The sequence below is a fragment of the Ornithorhynchus anatinus genome, chromosome 4 (genome assembly GCF_004115215.2).
Source record: "Ornithorhynchus anatinus isolate Pmale09 chromosome 4, mOrnAna1.pri.v4, whole genome shotgun sequence".
In the NCBI taxonomy this organism is placed as follows: domain Eukaryota; kingdom Metazoa; phylum Chordata; class Mammalia; order Monotremata; family Ornithorhynchidae; genus Ornithorhynchus; species Ornithorhynchus anatinus.
Genome location: NC_041731.1, coordinates 41,083,102 through 41,109,073, shown reverse-complemented (window position 1 = coordinate 41,109,073; position 25,972 = coordinate 41,083,102). Strand labels below are relative to the sequence as shown.

Sequence of the window (25,972 nt, the reverse complement as noted above, 5' to 3'; positions counted from 1 at the left end):
GTGCTGCTACTGGAAACAGTCACTATTATTTCTAAGAAGACCAGTAAAGGCCAACAAAAGAAGCAAACTGAGGCAGAAAGACTCAATGTAGAGCACCCTGACAGAAGCCCACTATGCCTACTATAATAATTACGGTATTTGGTAAGCACTTACTATGTGCCCAGCACTGTGCTAAGCTTTGGAGTAGATATAAGATAATCAGGTCAGACACAGTTCCTGTCCCATGAGAAGATCACAGTGTAAGTTTAAGAGGGAAGATAGGTTAATGGATCCCCACTTTACAGGTTAGGAAACTGAGGCATCATGAAGTGAAGTGACTTCCCCAAGGTCACACAGCAGGCAAGTGGCAGTTACCCACTTGCCAGAATCATGAGTTTCTGATTGCACAGCTGGCAGAGTGGATGCTGTTTCTGTCTGAGCAGGCTGGCCTAGAAATTTATATTTCTGACCAGGAAGCACATCTTGAAGTAGTACAGTTTGTGCCAGTAATTTTATTATTAATTAGGAAATGGCTTTAGCACTCCGTGTGCTACTGGAAGTTTCTGATTAACTGTTCATCCTGCATCTGTCCTCCTCATTAGTATGTAAATCTTTTATTTCATCATTCAAAAGGGACATCCCTGTGTGCTTCAGAAACTACCACCTAAAGTATGCCGATATTGTTCAGAAATTTGGGAAGCTTGCCTGACTCCCAGAATTCGGCTACCTAAATCAATCACCATACATATGAAGTGATTCAATATAGACTTCCAAAAACCCTAATTTCTCTGGACATTTTTGAAGAAGCAGGAACCCAGAATTTCTAGGAGTTATGGGAAAATGTTTGAATTTTCAATTCCTGAAATTCTACTCGGGATCACTTGTCAATCACTAAAAGAAAAGTAAAGCTTTACAGTTACTTGATAATAATAATAATAATGGTGGTATTTGTTAAGCACTTACTATGTGCCAAGCACTGTTCTAAGCGCTGGGGGGATACAAGGTAATCAGGTTGTCCCACATGGGGCTCACAGTTTTAATCCCCATTTTACAGATGAGGTAACTGAGGCACAGAGAAGTTAAGTGACTTGCCCAAAGTCACACAGCTGGCAAGCAGCAGAGCTGGGATTCTTCTCTTACTGATCTGCTCTATAAAAGTTTCAGAGCATAATCTTTCTTGGCAAGGACCAAATCTATACTCTGTAAGGAGAGATCATTAAAAATAAATGTAAAGGAGGAAGAGCCAGAATAGTTCCTAAAAACAAGTAATCAAACAAGGAAAAGAAGTTTAGTTGAGACCAATTTATACTCCCCAAATAATCTGACTTTTGACAGTTACAGGTGGAACACCTCAAAAAAATCTCTGGGGTTTTTTTTACTACTCATTTTCCTCTAGATTTTTGGGATTAGCATCTCTCTCAGCATTAGTTTCCTGTTTTGGTTCCTTAGCTTAGAAGCCCCAGAATTAAGCTTCTTAAAAGCATAAGATAATAAAGATTTCATGTAATTTTTCAGAAGAATTCACATAGCTGGTTTTCTTCAGTAAGCACCTTAATGATTAATTGTGGTACTTATACAGTTGCTTACGAGGTGCCAAGCACTGTGATAAGTGCTGGGGTAGATACAAGTTAATACATTAATCTCCGACTGGACTGTGACCCTAATGTGGGACAGGGACTGTGTCCATCCTGATTAACTTGTATTTACCCTGGTACTTTAGAAGAGTGTTTGGCATATATTAAGGGCTTAACAAGTACCATAATTATTATTAGGTCAGAAACACCCTTTTCTGCCTAGCTCTTTTTAGTTTAGCTATTGTCAGAATTGACTTTTTTAATTTTCAAAGCAAACCACATTTGCATTTAGTAGTCCTTTGTAATTGAAGATGACACTGCTGACAGTACCATTTCCATTACTGAACTTCCCTTGTCAGCTGGATTTATATCCGAGCTGATTTGCATAGCGATGGGTGGCCTGATTAGGTAACTCAGAAAATACAGCTAAAGTATCTTCTAATATTCTTTTGGTGAGCTCAGTGGAGACAATGTCCACAATTTCATCTCTTTCTTGGCTCTGGAATAAGCTATGGTTAACTTTCTGCTCCCCAGAATTATTTTTAAGGTCACTTTCCTGGTCTTTCACTGGCAGGACATCATGTTCAAGTAATTCTTCCTCCTCATTCTTGGGGGATGCCGACGGCTTTTTTTCTTTTCTGATGCGTAAAAATTGAGGGACTGGAAAAGTCAATTGGTTAGGCACAGATTGATTATTGGTTACACCACGTTCTGCTCCCACTGATGAGGACTCTATTGCTCTAGATGGATTATCTGCTGATTCTGAAGAGCTTCCTTTCGGTTGTATTTCCATAAAAAAACTGTCATCCTCAAGGCATTTACTGTGCTCTGAGGGTACGCTGGCAGAAAATGGATTTTCATCCCCAATGTAGGCTGAATTATCACCTTGGTCTGCCAAAAAAAGTGAAATTTGATCTACTCTAACAAACTCATCACAATTCCTGGCACCCTCCAAGCATTCTACTCTTTCCTGGTTTCCATCACAACCTTTCTTCACACCAAATTCCACAGCAATCTTGAGGTCCTGGGCAAATTGGGGACACTCTTTAAATTTCAGAGTACCAGTCTCAATGGCCTCCACCAGTACTCCGTTTCCAGTATTATACATTGCCAGGGAATTATTGTCTTCTTCAATTTTGTAAAGGGGTGCTGGTGATCTTGCTAAAACATCTGGACTTTTACAGACATTTTGGTGAAAAGACGGAGTCGACAAACAGGTTAATTCTTGCGTCTGGCTGGTGATGCTTTCTTTCTGTATTAAATGTTGCGGTGATTCCTCCTTTTCCTCAAAACTATTTACTTTGGCTCCGGCACAGACCAAGTTATGCCTATCCTGAATACAACATGAGTTCTCCAGTTCCAGAGGCAGTGGGAACGAATTTTCTGACAAAATATCGTCGGGTGACAAGGGCATTTCTTGAGTATTAATGGATGACTCTTCAGCGAGAGTATGAGGTGAATGTCTATCTTCTGAAGACAGCACTTCTTCTGGTGGAGAAGGGAAATCTAAGTCAAAGTTGGTCTCGTCATTCTGTGTCCAAAAATGCTCCTCAGGAGGTGTCGGGAGTTCTTCACTGGGAATCGAGAAATCTCTCTGGTTGGATGACGGCAGGTCAGCACTTCCGTAGGAAAGCACTTCATTAACCGGTGACAGTATTTCAGACAAGGTATCTTTACTGAGATAGGGAAGATCTCTGCCCTGGATAACCCTGTCATCATCTCCATTCCTAGCTGAACAGTTCTTTGGATGAGATGTGAGCTCTCTAGGTGAAATAGAAAGAACTGGCTCTAGGTTAGCTTTCTTTGAGAGTGGTAGCTCTGTTACAGATTCCTTTTCACAATCTTCGATCCTTGTTGGTAAGTTTTTGGCATCAGATGCATCAAGTTCAGCTATATGGGGCATGGACTGCCTAGTTGCTAATGTCTTTTGAGATATAATGTCCGCAGAAAAAGGTGCTCCTCCCAGATCTTCTCCAGAGCTATGTTTGGTATCTAAGGCTGGCAAGATGTGGGGAGTCAGGAGAGTTCTTAAAGGAAATGAAAAGACTTGGCATTTTACTTTGGAATTTTTAGGTTGAAGTGACATAGAGGAGCTTTCTGGAGAAGGACATCTGGATTTTTCCTTATTCTGTCCAGATGGAAAATCAATTCCAAGGTCTTTCTGCCCTATTCCTCTGCCAACAACAGAGAGAAAAACCTGTTGTTCCAAATCTTCGACTAGCCCAGAAAATTTTTCCGAGTATGGGGAAGTCCCAGATGAAGAGTCAGCTCCTGCATCTTGCTCAGAAAAGACATTCTTTCCTTTGTCCTTTTGCCAAACTCTTTCAGAGGCTTCTGAAAATCCTCCCTTTCCTTTCTGGGTAGGTTTGTAAGGTAGAAGCAATGGCGACTCTGTACATAATACGCTTTCCTGTTGCTTCTTCCTGCCAGCTACACTGTCCAAATTAGAGTCAGATGCAAAGACATTTTCCATAACACCACTCTTTCCTTCCAACTTTCTCAAGCCTAGAGTGGTTTTGTAACTGGACCCACTACCAGGCTGTGGTCGACTGCAGTAATTCCTGGTCATTAACTTGTTTCCTTCATTACTAACTCTGTGTTTCTTAGGCAGCGGATGGGGAAACCACTTATCACATGTTTGGGCTTCATCAGTGGATGCCTCTGACTGGTCGAGGTCTGTATCCTCATCATGCTCTATGTCATTCTCTGAAAAAGAGCTCTCTGAAATGTTGATTAAGACCGCAGACACCTTTTGAAATCCAAAGGATGAATCTGACTCTACACTTTCAAATTCCTGGGAGGGATTAAGGAATGACGTTGCCACTTCCTCAGTAAGGTCTTCTGCATAGGTTCTTAGTGCAGACCCTTCCTCGGAGGAGGCCAACATGGCCAAATCCAGAAGTATAGGTAAGTTATTTCCTCCAGTGCCACTCTTCTCACAATGGGCCAGGTCTTCTTCCTTTTCTTCCTTTTCTTTGATCATTGAACTATCTAGAAAAGCAAAAACAGTGGTGGGCATTGGACTAGGAATTAGGAATTGGATTAGGGAAGGAGTATGGCCTATTGGATAGAGCACAGGCCTGGGAGTCAGAAGGACTTGCGTTCTAATCCTGGCTCTGACTCATATCTGCTGTGTAACCTTGGGCAAGTCATTAACTTCTCTGGGCCTCAGTTATTTAATCTGTAAAATGGTGATTAAGAATGTGAGTCCCAGGTGGGACAGGGACTGTGTCCAACCTGATTATCTTGTATCCACTCCAGTGCTTAGAATAGTGCTTGGCACATAGTAAGCGCTTAACAAATACCATTGGAGGAAAAAAAGGGAAGAAAGAGCCTCTCCTGTGCCATTTTCATAACCAGAATGACTATTCTGGGACATTTCCTTATACCAGAGCCAAATGCGGGTCCATTCCGCCCTACTTCCAGCACTGCATCCAAAAAACTACAATCAATTAACCAAAAGTCAGGTCACGCTAGCAAAGGCAGAGAAGTGTTTCATCTTCTGATCTAAGCCAACATTTGTTAAGATCAGAAAAAATATTTATTAAATATATCTAGAGCAAGAAAAAGAAAGACAGAGATAGAGAGACAGAAAGAAAGAGAATGATCTACTACTGGAAAAGCAATTTATGTCATACCTTGGAGGGAAAAGATTTTGCAGATCTGGGCACTTTTCTGTTCAATGCTCAGGATGCCAAGTTCTTCCTTCCAGCTCTCCTTTATCCTGAAAATTCATAATCACATCACACAGCTCTCTACAGGATCCTTGGAAGGGCATAAAAGGGTATTTTGACACAAACCAACTATTCCAGGCTTAGGATTTGTTCTAGACTTAAGGTCAAATTAGTTTTTTTAATGGCATTTGTGGAGCACTTGTTATGTGCCAGACACTGTTCTAAGCGCTGGGCAGACACAAGATAGGACACCGTCCCTCTCTCATATAGGGTTCACTGGTTTGATCCTCATTTGACAGATATGGTAACTGAGGCACAGAGAAGTGAAGTGACTTCCCCTAGGTGACCCAGAGGACAAGTGGCGGAGCTGGGATTAGAACCTAGGTTCCTTCAGATTCTCAGGGCCATGCCTTATCCACTAGGCCACATGGCTTCTAGGTCATAAAGTCACATTCTTACAGTGACCTTAAAAATTCAACTAGCCAAATCTTTGCTTTCAGGCAGGGGAAGGCAAAAACCACTCCAGAGCCACGGATAATCGGTTCTTTAAATACTACCTCTCTCCTGGCACCAGCTAAATGGCCTTTTCTCCCATAGTCTTTGATTCAGCTCCACACTCTAATTCCTATCACTTAGTGATATTTATTGAGCATTTACTGTGTTCTGAGCATCACTGTCATCCCAGCTCTGCCACTTGTCCGCTGTGTGGCCTTGGGCAAGTCACTTCACTTCTCTGTTTCTCAGTTTCCCCATCTGTAAAATGGGGATTAAGACTGTGAGCCCCATGTGGGGCAGGGATTGTGTCCGACCTGATTTATCTGTATTCACCCTAGAGCTTAGTACAGTGCTTGGCCTATAGTAAGTGCTTAAAAAACACCACAATTATCATTATTATTATTATTGTTATCATCAATGGTATTTATTAAGCACTTAGTGTGAACACAACACTGTACTAAGGGCTTGGAAGGGTACAATAGAGAAGCAGCATGGTGTAGTGGATAGAACACGAGCCTGCGAGTCAGAAGGTCATGAGTTCTAATCCCGTCTCCACCATATGTGACTTTAGGCAAGTCACTTCACTTCTCTGTGCTTCAGTTACCTTATCTGTAAAATAGGGATTGAGATTGTGAGTCCTATGTGGATCAGGAACTGTGTCCCACTCAATTTGCTTGTATCCACCCCAGCACTTAGTACAGTGCTTGCCACAGAGTAAGTGCTTAACAAATACCCCAATTATTATTATTATTTTACAATAAAACAGAATTGGTAGACACATATCCTGTGCGAGTTAACAGTCTAGACTGCTTGTGAGAGTTCAATACACCAGAGCTGGTAGACAAGTCCTTGCCCATAAGGAGCTGTTAGGAAATGCAGTCAGTTCTAGATTAATGCAGGAGTTATGTGCTCGCATACCCCCCATTAACAAAAACTTGTCCTAGATTAGAGTCCCCTTGCTCAATGCTGCACTGCATGAATGTACCAAACCGTTTCTTCCATCACAGGATTGTATCCTACCTAGACAGATGCACATTGACAGAACCGTGACCATAAATTGTTCCTCTGTATTCTACCAAAAACATGGAGTGAAAAACTACATTATATGCGAACAGACTATAATTTGACATCACTGAAACTCTTTCTTGAGCCTGCTATTTAACCTGGCCTTGCTTCCCCCAAAATTTCCTCTCCCCTCCAATTCCCCTGACCACATGACAAACCTCTCTTCTCCCCCACCCCACTTCAAAGTCCTCCTGAAAAGCCAGCTCCTCCAGGAGGCATTCACCACCTACCCTGCTTATGTTATCATAGTGCTTAGTAATAATAATGTTGGTATTTAATAATAATAATAATAATGTTGGTATTTGTTAAGCTCTTACTATGTGCAGAGCACTGTTCTAAACACTGGGGTAGACACAGGGGAATCAGGTTGTCCCACGTGGGGCTCACAGTCTTAATCCCCATTTTACAGATGAGGTAACTGAGGCACAGAGAAGTTAAGTGACTTGCCCACAGTCCCACAGCTAACAAGTGGCAGAGCCGGGTACAATGCCTGGCACGTAGCAGTGCTCTGCACACAGTAAGTGCTCAATAAAGATGATTGAATGAACATAGTAAGCACTTAAATACCATAATTATTATTATTATTATTGTTACATTAGTCGCCTTGAAATATATCCGTTGTTCATCCCATTTCAATCAATGGTATTTATCAAGAGCTTACTGTGTGCAGAGCACTGCTCTAAGCTCATGGGAAAATATATTACAACAGAATAGGGAGACATATTCCCTGCCCATGGGGAGTTTACAGTCTAGAGGGGAAGACAGGCATTAAAAGAAATTACAGGTAAGGGAAATGGCAGGGTGTAAGGATGTGTATATAAGGGCTGAGGGTGGGGTGAGTATCAAACTGCTTAAGGACAACAGGCCAAAGTGTATAAGCGACACAGATGGAAAGTGACAAGAAGAAATGAGGGCTTAGTCGGGGAAGGCCTCTTGCGGGAGATGTGATTTCAGGAAGGCTTTGAAGGTGGGGAGCCCTCACATTTGAGAAGTAGCGTGGCTCAGTGGAAAGAGCTTGGGCTTGGGAGTCAGAGATCGTGGGTTCTAATCCTGACTCCGCCGCTTGTCAGCTGTGCGACCTTGGGCAAGTCACTTAACTTCTCTGTGCCTCAGTTACCTCATCTGTTAAAAGGGGAAGAAGATGTGAGCCCTACGTGGGAGAACCTGATGACCTTGTATCTACCCCAGTGCTTAGAACAGTGCTTGGCACATAGTAAGCGCCTTACAAATACCAACATTATTATTATTTGGGCTTATTTTTGTTTTGACCACTTGGATCTATGTTCATATTCTTATTCCTATTGTATGCAAAAAAAATTTTTTTGGCCTGTCTCCCTCCTTGGATTGTTATGCTCTTCAAGAGCAAGGAGGGTGCCTTCTACTTCCAAGCTCATGGTCCAAAGCGCCTTGCACAGTGCTCTACACCTGAGAGAGGAGCAGCATGGCCTAGTGGAAAGAGCATGGGGTTGGGAGTTTGAGGACCTGGGTTCTAATCCTACCTCTGCCGGTTGCCTGCTGGGTGACCCCAAACAAATCACTTAACTCTTTGGTGCCTCAGTTTCCTCATCTTTAAAATGGGGGTTCAATTCCTGTTCTCTCCTCTGCTTAGACTGCAAACCCCATGTGTTCCACCTGATTAACTTGTATCTACCCCAGCACTTAGAACAGGGCTTGACACATAATAAGCATAATCCCCTGATTAGACTGTAAGCCCATCAAACGGCAGGGACTGTCTCTATCTGTTGCCGACTTGTTCATTCCAAGCGCTTAGTACAGTGCTCTGCACATAGTAAGCACTCAATAAATACTATTGAATGAATGAATGAATAAGCGTGTAAATGTAACAACTACAATAATAATAATAATTGTGGTATTTATTAAGTGCTTAATGTGTGCCAGGCACTGATCTAAGCTCTTGGGTGGATACAAGCAAATCAGGTTGGACACAGTCCCTGTCCCAAGTGGGGCTCACAGTCTCAATTCTCATTTTCCAGATGAGGCCAACTGAGGCCCAGAGAAGTGAAGTGACTTGCCCAAGGTTACACAGCAGACAAGTGGTCGAGCTAATCTCAGTAAATACCAGTAATTGAATAAACATATGAACAAATAACTGCAGGCTGAATTCTTGGCTTGTGGATTGGTTTTGATCAGGGGGTCTTTCAAGAGTCAATGAACACAGTACCTCTGCTCTTGGGTTAGCGTCCTTTCCGGCTCCGGTGGTTGAGATGTGGGGTTTCTGATGCCATCTGAATTCAGCACAGACCTTTCTTGATTTATATGGCTGTCATTAACCTGTCAGGAATGTGTTTGAGGAATTATCCGAGTGTCAGATTTGCTGATTTTGTACAAAAGTTTAGGAAAACTAATGGAGGCCACTAAGAGCTATCGGACCAGCCCCCAAATTATAACTGTAAATACACTTATTTGGCACATAATTCTCCAAGCACTCTCCAAATATCAATCAATCAAATGTATGGGTTTTAATTTTATCATATTAACTTGTGGCAGCAAAGCATTTGATATAAAAGTATCTTTACGTTTATACTGTGAACGTTAGAACATTGATTGATGCCGAAAATATTAATTACATGCTCTTCAAGGGACATAACCCTTATACGTGCCTTCTGTTGAGAGCAAAAGTCTTCCTCTTCTGTAGGTAATCGTTGACTTCTTCCCTTTATAACCGGTTCACTTTTAACTAATATTTGGCTCCCCTTCAGTGCTAAGGGGAGGAAGCCTTTTTCAGGTTCATCTGTAATACATACAAATTGTTAGGAGCCTTAGGAGTTTGAAAAGCTGAATTTCAAAAAGGACAGTAAACTAGTGGGAACAAACACAGTAGATCTAAGAAGACGGTCTCATTTGCAGGCCGCATATTAAGAATAGGATGTTAGAGAACAGGGATCAGAGCTTTTGAAGTGAGCCAGAAGATCCCGAAGTGATTCAGAAGCAGCACAGCCTAGTGGAAAGAAGATGAACCTAGGAGTCAGAGGACCTGAATTCTAGTCCCGGCTCCATCACTTGTCTGCTATGTGACTTTGGACGAGACACTTAATTTCTCCGTGTCTCAGTTCCCTCATCAGCAAAATGGGTTTCTCCCTCCTATTTAGACTGTGAGCCCCATGTGGGACTTGATTATCTTGTATCTTCCCCAGTGCTTAGTACAGTGCTTGACACGTAGTGCTTACTTTCCAACTTTCTGAATCCCATACTTATTATTATCCAACTTTCTGGATCCCAAAAATCACTTTGAGGGAAAACAGTGCATATTTACCCTTGTAGATTAAAACAAAATTATTACCTGATCTTGATTTCCCATTCTAGAGGCCTCACAGTTTGGAAGAAAACTAATGTGGGTAGACATATAGGGTATGCTTAGAATCAGCAATGTTGTGCGTAATAATAAAGCCTTGGACCCAAGGTAAAACAGAAACATATATAAAATCAACATATAGAAATTTCTCTTTGGAATATCTACAAACATTTTGGCAACACAAATCCTTTAAAGCACCGCAAACACCATTAAAAATATCTTAAAATGAAACAAACAGAATAAGCAGTGTTTCCTTGAGAAAAAGGAAACAATTTCTCATCATGAATTTTAGACAGATTTCCAACACTGTGCCTGAAGATGATTTATACTTGGATAAGAATGAACGAGATGCTTAGATAATAAATGAGAAACTTGTGCATTCATGTTGGTGTAGATCAAGTTTGATTAAGGATACTGAAACAGATTGTATATGATAGCATTAACTATGCTTTTCCGTATTTTGGTGAATATTTTCAACAGAATAAATTAAGAAAATCACCTAAATAATTTTTTTCACAAACTCACTTTTTTGAACACTTCGGGTCTCAAATTCATTGTCTCTAGGAAGTAGTTCATGATTTGAAAGAAGCTTATTTTCATCCATTCTTGACTTCTGTAAATTTTGAAAAGTCACAGTTAGTATCAAGAGATATTTGAAACAAAAAGACATGATATAGTTAGGTTTTTGCATGACTGTAGCTTTGCACACAGTGTTAGATTAAATAACTGAATTGTCGGCCTGTAGATTTAACATGTAGACAATTATATAACTTCAGACACTCAGGGCTTTCACTGAGAGCACAATTGAGGTCAAAATGTCACCACAGACTGGTAACACCAGAGAAAATTTTAAAACAAACTTTTTTTAAAATGACTAAAAGGCTCCCAAGTTTGCTCTTACGGTGAAGACACGATTTGAATCTTCATTCAATTTTAAAAGGCATACTTCCTCAGAATATTGTGGGAGAACACGATATTCCTCACCAGTTTCTGAAAGACAAAATTTTCCAAAAATTAACATGACATTTTATCCCTGGAATCATCAGGTTGTTCTAATCTCGGGACACTATTAGATGTTTTAACAATCCATCCAGCATCATTGGGGCTCTTCAGAGAATGTATGAACTGCAAAATCCCTAATTTAAAAAATAGGATACACACACACACAGAAAATCATTTCTACTTTCTGCATTCTACACACATAGCACCCAATACGATGAGTGCATGTGAAGCCATTCCATAAAAACCTTTAATATAACCTCTTAACATGAATCAGGAAATGGCATGTTACTTGGATGACAATACGTCAAGCCCAGCATTAAGAGAAACATTTATTACTAAGCTGGGGAAATAATTTCTACTCACACTATCTTCTGTGTGACACTTTTTTTTTACCTTTTTGAAAAGAAATGGTGTCGGTTAAAAACTCTCTCTGGTTTCTGTTTGAGTATTTTGCAATTCCTTTCTAGATCCCCAGGATCTGTTGCTATTTGGATTCATAAATGTCAATTGGCAACAAACCACTTCTATAATGATACACGAGAAACTAAATAATTGCATACTTTTAATGATCAAAAGTCAAAAGTATTGATTTGGCTTGCTCGTTCCTACCAGCAATTTTTTTGGCTGGTTCTTTTGCCTTTTTTTCATTCATTCATTCAATAGTATTTATTGAGTGCTTACTATTTGCAGAGCACTGTACTAAGTGCTTGGAATGTACAAATCATTCCATTTCCATGAAAACCCAGTGGAAATAAGGAGCTATTCTTATACTACCAACAGTGCTTTCATCCACCATACCTCTTTCATTGGCCTCAAAAATTTGTCACCTTGTCTACTTCAAGAATTCTGAGATGAGATGGCCAGCACAGACTCAGCCTTGGAAACACTTTAAAACAACACTTTAAGGAAGTGAAAAAGTGATTTCTTTTCTTGATTGTCTGGGCACTTCTTAAAGATCAATACAATTGCTGCTAAGAAGACTGGTACCTGGGGACTAGTATCTGCTTCTCTTAAATGATCTACAATGTCCAGAACAATTATCTTATACTTTGATTGAAGCATTCCTCAACAATACCTTTGCTTTCGCAGCCATCATTCCCCAAGTTCTGGCTCGGGATTTGTTCTTTGGGATCAGTCACACTGTGGTTGTCTCTAGATTCACTTTGTTCCTCATCGCATCCTTGCAACTGTGGGTTTGGGCTCTCCAGGGACCTCCTGCAGGACAGCCATGGATCCTTCTTCTCAGAGAGGCAGCTGCAAGGCAATTCAGAAAAACGGTGAATGTTTTCAGACTCAGGCCAAACTCTGAAATTTAGAAACAGTTGCCCTGGAAGAATTCAGTAAAGAAAAGGTGTGACTTTCTGTTGAGAGTCATTCCTGGGGCAATCCCCGCCCACCAAAAATTATTGTTTCTCTTACTTTTCACTCCTGGCCTAGCTTTGAGGAGATTACAGGGAAAGAAAGGTGTCCCAAATGTCCCTGAGATTAAAATTTTGGCTGGGCACTCTTGGGGATATTTAAAAACTCACTTTGACTTTGACCAATTTCCATTGGCTCGGAAAAGTAGTGGGATAGTGGTAAAAATTGGGGAAGGGGGATGGGAGATGGAGGAACACCAAGAGAAAGGGCAGATACAAATACCCCCCACTTAGGCATTTTGGCCTCTTAAGTCTGGTAAGTCATTCTTGCTCTCTCTCTCCCACCTAGAATTCCCTTTTTCATTGTGATAGGGAAAGAGCACCAACCTGGGAGTCAGGTTGGGACCTAGTTTGGCTCTGCCGCCTGTTTGCTTTGTGACCTTGGGCAAGTCATCTAACTTCTCTGTGCCTTAGTGTCCTCATCTGTAAAATGGAGATTAAATACTTGGTTCTCCCTCTGCTTTAGACTGTGAGTCTCATATGGGACAGGGACAATGTCTGACCAGATTAGCTTGTGTCTACCTCACTGTACACCAGTATTATGTGTGGCACATAGTGCTTAACAAATACAATTATTATTATTACTATTGTTATTATTATTGATATATTTAAGAATGATTATGTTTCCAAATGAACAGTTGATTCAGCGCATTTCAACTTTCTCGCCCCTTCTGGGACTACTCTCTCAGCAACACAGATTTTGATCCCAACCCCAGAAGTGGGTGCCTTCCCTCCACATCTTTGCGACCATCTGCTTGCCTAGACCCCGTGACAAAATGGCAGCTCGGGACCGATGGACCACTGAAGTTATCCACTGTTAACAGTAGGAAATGGATCAGGGATCCCAGATTCCTAGAAATTGAGGAGGCTGGGGAGGGAAAGATGGTTGTTATTACCAATAGAACTGCTATCCCACCACATTCCTGGCCCCTCTCTGTGGCTCACCTGCTTCCAGACCTGCTGCCTAACATTTTTGAACTCCAGGAACAGGGGTCCTCACCCCAACATCACCTTGCACCCACGGGTGTCGTTCTTCAGATCATAGAGCCCTTGGACTTCATTTGCCACAGCATCAAACTAATTTTAAAAACCCAAGGGACTCTTAAGGTACCACCACCACCATCAAAAAAGATTTATCACACACCTTCTTCGTGCATAGCTGGGGTCAGAGTAGTAAATAATATGACTAGGAAAAAACGCCTCATTTGTTTGGTACCAGCTCATCCAACCTTTTACTCTCTGACTTTCCTTTTGCATAAAGCCATCAGATCCTATAGAGCTAAACCAGGATCGGTCCCTTCCCCAACAGGCCGATCTCAGGGCCAAGAAGGGGGGCTGTGTACACCAAAGGCCTTCTCTGCTAACCCCCTGGGCTAATCATCTCCATTCCACTCAAAGCAAACTCCTCTGTAATCAGAAGTGAAAGTGCAGCCAAGAAACCTTTTTAAAGATTCCCCTGACTTGTAATCAATAGCAACATGAATTATAGATCGGTTTCGGACGGGGATTTATTTGAAAACCGCTCCCTTAGGAAAGCTAAGTAAATGTGCAGCACTGACTCATTGGCTGCTCTTCTTGGATTTGTTATTGTTGAATTACTTCCTTTTATTCACAGATATTTTAGAACAGTACCTGATCTTTCCCCAAATAAATGATAGGAAAAATATATATTAAAAAAACTGTAATGTTTGGGGGTTTAATCTGGAGCTGCTTCCGGGAGCCTGCTCTGTAAAATCCACTATCATCTCACTGTTTATGCCCTGGCTCTTGCATCAACTGCCATCTCTCATCATCATTCAGATTGTCTATTGAATTGATTGAGCTTTACTCTTTATGGGGGCACATGATTCATGAGTGTATCAGGTTTTTAGATTATAAAGTCATTTCAAGGAACGTAGTGGTGGAGGAGTAAGGACAAAGCATTCTTCCCTTCAAAATAAAGACATCTTTTCCTGGGAACTGGGACCTAAACTCACATCAAATAAATTAATGTTCATTAAGGAAGGAATAAAAGATCTGAAGCGTTTTAAAGAAGTTGTGAAGCTTGTGAAAATGCTGTTTTGTAACCAGTGCAATTATAGTGCCTTTCTAGGTAGGAAAGAGGAATACATAGGCACTGCTAGACTTACTGTTTCACTAACTGGGAAGCCATCCTTTTTTCTAAACTAGCTCAACAATTTTACACAGTGGATTACAATGTAGCCTCTTTCCTCATATTAAAGGGATTTTCTGAGATCGAATCAGTGGGCTTTCTCTAAAAGTAGGTAAGACCACCAACCTATGAACCTCAAATGTACTGTTGGATAGTAACTGTTTACCTGTTCATTCATGATCAGGGATGAGGCTCAGGTTGAACTGCTTCACCTGAGAGTCCTTTGGAAGGAGGGTGTAAAATCAAAGTCGCTGGACATATATCCATCCTGTCTGAAATACCCATTTCCTGGCTATGGCGTTTATCGTCTAAAGGCTGCAGTGTAGCCTGGAAGTATGCAGCTGGATTCTTCTGTTGACAATTTGCTGTTATAATTAGAAGATTGTCAGATTATACAAAGACAGGTCTGTGAACGTTTTTGGGGGTCATCTCTTGCCAGACCTCAGGGGTGGAGTTCAGTCACCTCACTTTAGAAGTCTCAGATATCTCAAATTGCCCCTCAGTGGCATATTCTATGTTGAGCTCAAAGCTAAGGAAAACAGATATTCCACTCTCAGATGTTATGGTAGCCTGAAAAAAAATCTCAACTGAGTCTTAGTCATTTCAACTGTAAAGCAAAACCCAAACACACTTTTTATCCTTATGTCTTTGCTTTCTTCCTTCTGGAACACGACTGGTTTGTTTTTCTGCCACATCAGGCACTTTTGAGTTCATGGCTCCTTCCAGATTCAGTGTTGATATCCCAGGTCTGAGACTCTTCTCTGCCTTCAGGCATACTGCTCCCTTGACATCTGTCTGAACATCGGGAGGCTGAAAGAGAACGCCCAGGTTGACAGGATTTGGGGGATGGAAGCCAGCAAGCATATCCCCTTGACTCTTACTTTATCCTTTCCGATTTCAGCCAATTTTACATGCCACCTATCTGCCTTGGACCAGTGCTGAGCGTTGCCAGTTGGAAAAAAATGTCCACACAACTTTTTTCTTTGCAAGAAAAGGAAGGCATGTGTGTCAGAGTGGGTGGTGGCTGTGGGGAGAGTCAAGGCCAAAGCAAACACTTTGATGCCCAGGCCAAGTGGAGGACACCCTACTAGAACAGATGGGGCAGGAATGCCAAGTTAACAAACTGGCATGGATCTTGCTGGAGCAGCCCAGGCGGAAAACCTCAGGTCTTTTACATCCATTGGGATTGGCTCAGGGAGCAAGGAGATGTTTACTTCGTAAAACTTCTTCCCAGGTGGACAGCTCCAGAAGAGATCAGACATTCCCTCCCTATAGATGGGAGGTCCCTCTGGCCACTGGCAAAGCTAATCAGTCAATTAGTCAAACAAAGGGATTTATTGAGTGCTTACTACCTGAAGAGCAATCTATTGTATTTATTGGTAGCTTACTGTATGAATAGCACTGTATTAAATGCTTGGGAGAGTTAGTACATTCCCTGTCCACAGCGAGCTCACAATTTAGAGGAGTAGACAGGCATTAATATAAATTATGGATATGTAAATAAGTGCTGTGGGTCAAGGAAGGGGCAGTAAAGGGGACAAATCAGTGTGAGGCAGAAGGGAGTGGGAAAAGAGGAAATGAGGGCTTAGTCAGGGAAGCTCTCTTGGAGGAGATATACCTTCAATAAGGCTTTGAAGATGGGTAGAGTCAACCTCTATCGGATTTTAAGAGGGAGGGCATTCCGGGCCAGAGGCAGGATGTGGGCGAGAGGTCAGAGGTGATACAGACAAGATGGAGGTACAGTGAGTAAATTGGCATTAGAGTAGGTTGGCTCAGTTGCAAAAGGAGAGCAGCGAGGAGAGGTAGGAGGGGGCAAGGAGATTGATTGCTTTGAAGCCTGTGGTAGGGAGTGTCTGATGCAGAGGTGAATGGGCAACCGCTGGAGGTATTTGAGGAGTGGGGAAACATGGACTGAATGTTTTTGTAGAAAAATGATCCGGGCAACAGACTGAAATATGGATCAGAATGGGGAGAGACAGGAGGCAGGAAGGTCAGCTAGGAGGCTGTTTCAGTAATCAAGGTAGGATATGATAAGTGCTTGGATTAATGTGGTAGCAGTTTGAATGAAGATGAAAAGGTGGACTTTAGCAACGTTGGGAAGGTTGAACCAACATGATTTAGTGACGATTTGAATATGTGGGTTGAATGAGAGATGAATAGAGGATAACACCAGGTTTATGGGCTTGCGAGACAGGAAGGATGGTGGTGCTGTTCCCAGTGATGGGAAAATCAGGGGAAGGATCAGGGTTGGGTAGGAAGATAAGGAGTTCTATTTTGGATGTGTTAAGTTTGAGATATGAGCAGGACATTCAAGTAGAGATGTCTTGAATGCAGGAGGAAATGTGAGACTGCAGAGAGGGAGAGTAATCAGGGCTGGAGATGTAAATCTGGGTAACAACCGCTTAGGGGTGGTAGTTGAAGCCATGGAGCGAATGAGTTCTCCAAGGCAGTGGGAATAGAAAGGGATCCAGAATGGAACCTTGAGGGACCCCCACAGTTAGGGGGTGGGAGGCAGAGGAGGAGTCTGCGAAAGAGAGTGAGAATGAACGGACGGAGAGAAAGGAGGAGAACCTAGAGAGGACAGAGAGATAGGAGAACTAAGAGAGGACAGTGTCAGTGAAGCCGAGGTTGGATAATGTTTCCAGGAGAAGCGGGTGATCGACAGTGTTGAAGGCATCTGAGAGATGGAGGATTAGCATGGAGTAGAAGCTGTTGGATTTGGCAAGACTACACCTCCTGAAACCGTGAGCCCTACTGCGGCTTAACCAGCAGGAGCTCGATCCTGGCTTTAAGCTGTCATTGACCAGGCCTCCCTACATCCCTGCTGAGGGACATGCTGGAATTTCCCATTTTGGTGTGACTGATTTAATCACATATGACTACCCACTGCTCTAATTTTGGTGGCTCTGCCTCACTAATTCAGAGAGTAGGACACTTCCACATTGTCCTTACCACCGGCTTTAAACCACTCAGTTACTTCGCTTTCTCCTACCTTACCTCGCTGATTTTCTACTACAACACGGCCCACACACTTTGCTCCCCTAATGCCGACCTACTCGCTGTACCTCCATCTCATCTATCTTGATACAGACCTCACCCAAATTCTGCCTCTGGCTTGGAATGCCCTCCCTCTTCATAGCCTATAGACATTCACTGTCCCCACTTTTAAAGCTTTATTAAAAGCATATCTCTTCCAAGAGGCCTTCACTGACTAAGCTCTCAATTCCTCTTCTCCTACACCCCCTCACTTGGATTTGCATCCTTTATTCACCCCAACCTCAGTTCCATAACATTTATGTATATAACCATAATTTAGTTATTTGTATTAATATCTGTCTTCCTCTCTAGACTATAAGCTCACTGTGGGCAGAGAATGTGTCTACCAACTCTATTATATTGTACTTTTCCAAGCGCTTAGTAGCGGGCTCTGCAGAGAGCAAATGGTCAATAAATACGATTAATTGATTGTCTTGTATAGCTAAAAAAGAGGGCATTAACATTCAAAACTTCCTAGAAAACATTCCACAGTTTTTCTGTCACGTGTTAATAGGAAGCCCCCAACATATTTTATTGTCCCTCAACCCAAAAATGATAAGGGGAGGGTGAGTCCAGGGTGTGAGGAGGTCAATCAGGACCTGAGGTGGGCAGGTGAGCCTTACTCAACTGCTGAATCCACAAATATGGAGAAGCAAGTAGAAATCACTACAGCAGGATATGTGCTGTCATGGGACCCTTGATGGCTTGACTCAGCCATTTTAAATTGATTGTTCTCACCTGCTGCTTTTTAACCAAACTCTGCCATTCCTGTTGCAGAAGAACTGTTGATTGCTGCATACTGAAGATGTCTTTGTGCTGTTTCGCTAAAAGATTCCTTTCCTGATGAGCTGCGCTGGAGACACTCTGCAGGTGTTTAATTTCTACCTGAATGTGGCAAAGGAAAGGAAGAGGAAGCAGGCATAAATCATCAAGATACTTATGGAGGAGAACCACCACCCCCTTTCCTCAAGTGTCTTTTAGTGACATTGTTAAGGCAGACAACTGGATGGACTAAGGAGTTAAACCAGTGAGGCCCAGGGTCTTATGGAGTCATATCTAGATCAATGTTTAGCTCAGAGCTTGGCAATCAATCTACTTGTTTTGTTTTGCTGCCTGTCTCCCCCATTTAGATTGTGAGCCCATTATTGGGCTCAATCTGTTGCCAAATTGTACAGTCCAAGCACTTAGTACAGTGCTCTGCACATAGTAAGTGCTCAATAAATATGATTGAATGATTGAATCAATCAATCCTATTTATTAACTACTCACTGTGCACTTAGAAGAGTACAATATAATAGAGTTGGTAGACATGTTCCCTGCCCCGAAGGAGCTAACGGTGTAGAGGGGGAGATAGACATGAAAATAAATACACTGAGAATATGTACATATGTGATGTGGGATTGAAGGTGGGTGAATAAAATGTGCAAAGCTCAATGCAAAGGCAACACCGATGGGAGTGAGAATAGGGGAAATGAGGACTGAGTCAGGGAAGGTCTCTAGGAGATGCGATTTTAATAAGGCTTTAAATTGGCACATAGTAATTGCTTACAAATGCCACAATTATTATTGTCATTATTATTATTATCATTATGGATTTATCGTCCCTCTAGGGAGGCACTCACAGCACCGGATGTGCCTTTGCTGACCCAGAAGAAATAGACACTCATTACATTACATTAGAGAAGCAGCGTGGTTCAGTGGAATGAGCACGGGCGTGGGAGTTAGAGGTCATGGGTTCTAATTCTGGTTCCGCCACTTGTCAGCTGTGTGACTTTGGGCAAGTCACTTAACTTCTCTGTGCCTCAGTTCCCTCATCTGTAAAATGGGGATTAAGACTGTGCGCCCCATGTGGGACAACTGATCACCTTGTATCCACTCCCAGCACTTAGAACAGTGTTTTGCACACAGAAAGCGCTTAACAAATACCATCATTTTTATTATTATTATGTGTTAAGTAGGCTCTGCAATGACTTGAATTGATGTTATATGGAACCTTTTATGGCAATTCAGAGAACCTCGAGCCTGTCCAGGGTGGGGACCCACTGACCCAACCCTTACTCCAAAGCCAGTAAGTTCCCCAGCACTTATTATGAGCCAGGTACTGTACTAACTGCTGGGATAGATACAAGCTAATTAGATTGGACACAGTCCATGTCCTACATGGGACTCACAGTCGTAATCCCTATTTTGTAGATTAGGGAACTGAGGCTCAGAGAAGTTAAATAACTTGTGCAAGGTCACACAGCAGACTACTGACAGAGCAAGGCTTAGAACCCAGGTCCTTCATACTTCCAGGCCCATGTTCTATCCACTAAGTCACGCAGCTTTTTTTTTAATGATATTTGTTAAGCGCTTATTCTGTGCCAGACACTGTACTAAACGCTAGGGTAGATACAAGCTAATTAGGTTGGGCACAGTCCCTGTCCCACATGGGGATCACAATCAATCCCCATTTTATAGATGAGGTAACTGAGGCATAGAGAAGTTTAGTGACTTTCCCAAGGTCACGCAGCAGACAAGTAGCATCCACTATCCACTGCTGTTTCTGCTTCCAAGTCTCCGTAAGCACAGGTGTGGGAAGCTGGGGCTGAGCAGAGGGAGGCTGGGCATTGAAAAGAAAAAACATGGGTATATGAAGGTATCTGATACTGTGTCAGACCCAGACAAGAGAGACCAATTGAAAGACCGGCCTTGATGCCCCATACGACGCTATAACTGTTAGGACTAATCTGATTAATAAGGACTCATGGACCCTGTTTTTTCTTCTTGTTTTATGCTCTGGGTATTTGATCCATATTTTTTGAAACTTAAAGCATATATATTTCTCATCTCATAGGGAAGCCATTATGAAGTTAATTTGGTGTGTGCAGAGCTCCAGGTGAGAGGCATCATGCAATCAACCAATTAATCAGTGGAATTTATTAGCACTTACAGTGTGCTGTTCACTGTAATGAACACTTGGGAGAGTACAATAGAGTTGGGAGATTCAATCCCTGCCCTCAGGAAGCTCACACAAGTGAGGATCCATGCACAAAATTAGTAGTGCTGGGTTCTGAATCTAGCAGGGATGAAAGTATCTTCTAGGTATTAGATTTAGATATTTAGGCCACCAAGAAAATCTTTAGAAAAAGACTCTTCTAGGATGATGAATGGGATCCCAGGGAGGTGAAAGAGTTAACATACCTCTCAAAGGTGAGCCACTAACTGTCTGGCCATTCATAGGACCGGTTCCATCATCAACATACTGGGATCCCATCTCTGAGAAGGAGGTTCCACTGTAGTGGGGGATCAGACCTAGCTCATTATTACGGGGGTCAGATGATTCAGTAACCTTTCTCTGAATCCCAAACCACACATTCCACCCTAAGCTCGTTGTGGGCAGGGAATGTGTCTACTAAGTCTGCTGTACTGTACTCTCTCAAGAGCTTAGTACAGTGCTCAGTAAATTCAATTGATTGTTTAAGAAAGATTCTGGGGTTGTCTGGAGTAGGGAAGGGGTAAACCCTGTATGGCTTAGTGGATAGAGCAGAGGCCTGGGAATCTAAAGGAGCTGGGTTCTAATCCCAGCTCTGCCACATGTCTGCTGTGTGACTTTGGGCAAGTCACTTAACTTCTCTGTGCCTCAGTTACCTCATCTGTAAAATGGAGATTAAGACTGTGAGCCCCATGAGGGACAAGGACTGTATCCAAACTGATTGACTTGTATCTACCCCAGCACTTAGAACAGTGCTTGGCACATAGTAAGGACTTAACAAGTATTATTATTATAATTTTAAAACATGCAGTGTGCAGATTCAGGTCACAACCACCCCAGGGGCAAAATAAACAATCAAGAAAACCAATGAAATCATGTATTAAGGAAGAACATTCAGCCCAAGGGAAGAAGCCACTTCCTGGCAGATGAGCACAGAGGTGTCTGGGGAAATGGAGGGAATGCCAAATCAGAAAGTCACCCCACCTGTTCCTGCTGCAGGTTGGTTAGGATTCTGTGCTGCTTCTCCATGATGGCGGATGCAGCTTTATGGTTGCCCACGTTTCCCAGAGAGCTGGAGGAAAGATTGATAACAGTGTGAAACAGGGCCGCTTTAGTGACTGAGGAAACGGGATGATGGTCCTAGATCTACTGCTCTCAAGTGGCCCCTGAAGCCACTCCAGATATCCCCACTTGCTTCTGTTCTCTCTCCCCTATTCAGCTCTGTGAAACCACAACTAATCCTGGATAAATCTCCCAAGCATGTAGTATAGTGCTCAGTACACAGTAAGCACTACATTGATTGACTGATTGATGGATGGATGAAAATAGCCCTATCGCTGCTGAGAAATAGCCTCACAGTGGATATATGGCCCAGGAAGAGCAAGAAGGGGCCCACTTTAAGCTGGGCACCCTTATGTTTCCATTGCCAAGGGCCTCTCAAGACTCCAAGCTGGTTCTGAATGTGAATTGCTCAGAAAATTCAAAGGAGTACAGTCAACTCTCAATTATTCCTGCTTGGGATTTTGTGGTTGATCTGTGTCAGATACTTAAATTCTCACTGTTGATAAGCTTGGCTTTCCTCCCTTTCTTCTGTCCTCTCTAGGCATCTGTGGCCCCAGTGTGATTCCAGGTTCTTACTGCACCAATGTTACTGATCTTATAGCTCAAACACAAAATAGGGCCATATCCCTCTGTCTCCCTGCAGTGGCTCATCACTACTCCTGTATAGTATTATTATTAATAATAATAGTAATAGTGGTATTTCTTAAGCGCTTACTATGTACTAAGCATTGTACCCAGGGCTGGGGTAGATAAAAGATAATCAGGTCCCACATGGGACTCACAGACTAAGAAGGAGGAATAAAAGGTATTGAATCCCCATTTTGCAAATGAGGGAACTGAGATCCACAGAATTTAAGTTATAGCCTCTGCTCACCCCAAGTGGTGGAGCAGGGATCAGAACCCCCAGGTCCTCTGACTCTCGGGGCTCATGCTCTTTCCCCCAGGCCATGTTGTTCTATAGTTGATTCCAATTTAAAAGAAGAATGCTTCTCGGCAAGGGTTAAGAGTTTTATTAAGGCTTAGTGAATCATTTTTCATCTATCAATTTTTCTTTTGGGAAAAAATAGCAGTGGATGTCCCTCTAAATTTTTGCTTCACCTTTAGGAATGTCGGAATTTCCCTCATTAACGTACTTTGTTGAAGGCCAGGAGCTAAGCATGGTGCAGAGTCCAGAGACAGAATTCTTACTATGTCAATATATCAGGCAGACAGAGGGGCAGAAGTTGAGAAATGTTCTCCCACTTAAAGGAAAGCGGTGTTGGAAGAGCCGTCTGTGTCTTACACTCTCTGGTCCTCCAGCCATGCCAGCTCCGCCCGGGTTTTCTCCTGGAGTGCTTTCTCCCAGAGTCTGAGGAGGCCTGCCTGGTGACTGGCTCGTTCCGCTTCGGCCTTTAGGGACCGCTCGATCATCTTCGAGGTGAAACAGCCAAACTCGGCTGGACTGACTTCACTCCACTAAAGCCAGAGCACACGATAGGAAGTTGTTAGTAACAATAATAATGGTAATAATAATTACGGTATTTGTCATCCTCCTCACATCTGCCAAACTCTCTTCTCCTCTTCAAAGCCCTACTGAGAGATCATCTCCTCCAGGAGGCCTTTCCATACTGAGCCCCCCCTTTCCCTCTGCTCCTTCTCCCCTCCCTAATCCCCCTTCTCCCGCCCTCTGCTCTTCACCCTTCCCCTCCCCACAGTACTGTGCATATTTGTATATATTATTTATTACTCTATTAATTTTGTTAATGATGTGTATATATCTATGATTCTATTTAGCTTGATGATATTTACGCCAGACTACTTGTTTTGTTTTGTTCTGTTTTGTTTTGCTGTCTGTCTCCCCCGTTTGGACTGTAAGCCCATTATTGGGTAGGAATTGTCTCTATCTATTGCCAAATTGTACTTTCTAAGTGCTTAGTACAGTGCTCTGTACATAGTAAGCACTCAATAAATATGATTGAACGAATGAATGAATATCTGTTAAGCCCTTACTGTGTGTCAAGCACTGTACTAAGCACTTGTTCTAATGGTAGAAACAAGCTAATCAGTTTGGACACAGTCCCTGTGGAGCTCACAGTCTTAATCCCCATTTTACAGATGAGATAACTGAGGCACAGAGAATTGACTTGCCCAAGGTCACAGAGCAGACACATGGCAGAGATGGGATTAGAACCCATGTCCTTCCTTGCTCTGTCCATTGGACCGTGCTGCTTCTATTAGGAAAAGGCATGGGAGGAGACCACTGAACCAGGCACAAGGAAAAGAAAGAGGAACACTAAAATTTGGCATGGCTATTTCCTGGTATAAATACCTGGCTGGGGACATCTGTGATTTTCCCGCTGCTGTCTTCGGGGTCAACTCCTACAGGCGTTGCGCTGTTCTTTTCATTTGTGGGAGGGGGCGGAAGACCCCAGGACAGTGCTGGGGGTGAAGCCGGCCTCTGCTTTCCTGGCAGAACCCCTGCAGCTAGAAACGGTCAGACCACTCCATGTAAAATACTTCTTCATTTGAGTGAAAAAGCAAAACAGCTTCATCTCATTTCTGCACTTTATGGCTCAGGCATAAAAAGTCAAGATTAAATTTGAGTAATTTAGCTTGGTACTCCATTCCCTCACTTGGATATTAGATTAGACTTCACATTACAATATTAGTTTTTTTTAAAAAAATACACCTAGATTTATATGTTGGGTTTAACCTGTCAATAAATTAATAAATACAATTATACTTTCTGTGCCTTTAATTTGCCCTCAATTCAAAGGGTGGTTACTTCAATTCAATGAGCAATGGAAGGAAGAGGCTGGGAAATCATTTCAGCAGGTAAGAGGGAAAGGGGGAATAAGATAATTAAAGTCTGCCTTGAGATTGATCATTCTACACCAGCAGAGACCGTAACCCAGTGCCTTCAGCCTATGCCCATCGCCAGTCATTGACTCTCAGGGATCCCAAGAGATCATGTACTCCGGCCTCCTTTACCCAGGCAGGGACAAACTTTTTTTTTTTTTTTTTTTTTGGTATTTGTTAAGCGCTTACTATGTGCCGAGCACTGTTCTAAGCGCTGGGGTAGACATAGGGGAATCAGGTTGTCCCACGTGGGGCTCACAGTCTTAATCCCCATTTTACAGATGAGGGAACTGAGGCACAGAGAAGTTAAGTGAGTTGCCCACAGTCACACAGCCGACAAGTGGCAGAGCTGGGATTCGAACTCATGAGCCCTGACTCCAAAGCCCGTTCTCTTTCCACTGAGCCACGCTGCTTCTCTAAACTTAACCCCCCCAATCAGATGGCTGAGTTGGTTTTAAAGATCTCCAGGGATGAAGACTCTAAGTCATTTTCAGGTCCTGCTCCAGTGGTTTATCACTCCCTATTAGGAAGAATTTCCTTACTTCTAATCTAAATTTTTTTCTTATTGCAACTTATCTTCTCTAATTCTACCCTCATCAGAGATGGAGGACAGACTCTCAGTTTTGTCTTTAATCCCCTCAGTCCCAGCGGTGGACAACTCCCGAAGTCCGCCCCACTGAATGAATTACCTGTAGACACTGTACCACTCAATAGCTCCCCTTGTGACTTCCTCCTCGTCTCTGGGGTTTCTTCTGTAGATTGGTTTGTTCTGGTGGGGAAAAGTTGCCAATGAACCCAATAAATTTATTCTTATCTTCTAATAAAGACAGGTGCAGACTAGGCCCCAGAAAGTGCTATACCATCCCTCTCAGTCAGCCGGTTGGTCAATTTTACTTATTGAGTGCTTACTTTGAGCAGAACACTGCACTAAGCACTTGGGAGAATGCAGCATAACAATATAACAGACACATTCCCCGCCCACAACTGGCTTACATTATAGAGGGGGAAACAGACATTAGCATAAATGAATTACAGACATGTACATAAGCCTTCTCTCTTTCTACTGCCCACCCCGCATGCTCCGCTCCTCTGCCGCCCACCTCGTCACCGTCCCTCGTTCTCGCCTATCCCGCCGTCGACCCCTGGGCCACGTCCTCCCGCAGTCCTGGAATGCCCTCCCTCCTCACCTCCGTCAATCTAATTCTCTTCCCCTCTTCAAATCCCTACTTAAAGCTCACCTCCTCCAAGAGGCCTTCCCAGACTGAGCTCCCCCCTTTTTCCCTCTGCTCCCTCTACCCCCCGCTTCACCTCTCCACAGCTAAACCCTCTTCTCCCCCCTTTTCCTCTCCTCCTCCTCCTCTCCCGTCCCACCCCCTCAGCACTGCACTTG

The 25,972-nt window shown here is 42.8% G+C and overlaps 2 protein-coding genes across 2 annotated transcripts in view; both read right to left on the bottom strand.

Annotated features, from left to right (window-relative positions):
- Positions 1-1,495: 1,495 nt before the first annotated feature.
- Positions 1,496-9,167, bottom strand: LOC120638331. Its single transcript, XM_039911788.1, has 3 exons — positions 8,970-9,167; positions 5,192-5,277; positions 1,496-4,544 (listed from the first exon to the last, which is right to left on the bottom strand). Exon 3 carries the CDS (start codon positions 4,534-4,536, stop codon positions 1,909-1,911), a length of 2,628 nt encoding a protein of 875 aa, XP_039767722.1. The 5' UTR covers positions 4,537-4,544; positions 5,192-5,277; positions 8,970-9,167; the 3' UTR covers positions 1,496-1,908.
- Positions 5,181-25,972, bottom strand: part of LOC103171325 (centrosome-associated protein 350-like) — an 81,427-nt gene continuing 60,635 nt past the window's right edge. The window contains exons 16-27 of the mRNA XM_039911972.1: positions 25,272-25,351; positions 24,053-24,207; positions 23,027-23,199; positions 21,667-21,754; positions 18,447-18,593; positions 15,304-15,482; positions 12,178-12,356; positions 11,002-11,090; positions 10,626-10,713; positions 9,325-9,539; positions 8,970-9,079; positions 5,181-5,277 (exon numbers count right to left, since the gene is read on the bottom strand). Coding sequence (XP_039767906.1) covers positions 5,181-5,277; positions 8,970-9,079; positions 9,325-9,539; positions 10,626-10,713; positions 11,002-11,090; positions 12,178-12,356; positions 15,304-15,482; positions 18,447-18,593; positions 21,667-21,754; positions 23,027-23,199; positions 24,053-24,207; positions 25,272-25,351 — 1,600 coding nt within the window. The remainder of the gene's footprint in view (positions 5,278-8,969; positions 9,080-9,324; positions 9,540-10,625; positions 10,714-11,001; positions 11,091-12,177; positions 12,357-15,303; positions 15,483-18,446; positions 18,594-21,666; positions 21,755-23,026; positions 23,200-24,052; positions 24,208-25,271; positions 25,352-25,972) is intronic.

Coding starts and splice junctions, on each gene's coding strand:
- LOC120638331 (XM_039911788.1), bottom strand. CDS start 4,536: ATGATCAAAGAAAAGGAAGAAAAGGAAGAAGACCTGGCCCATTGTGAG.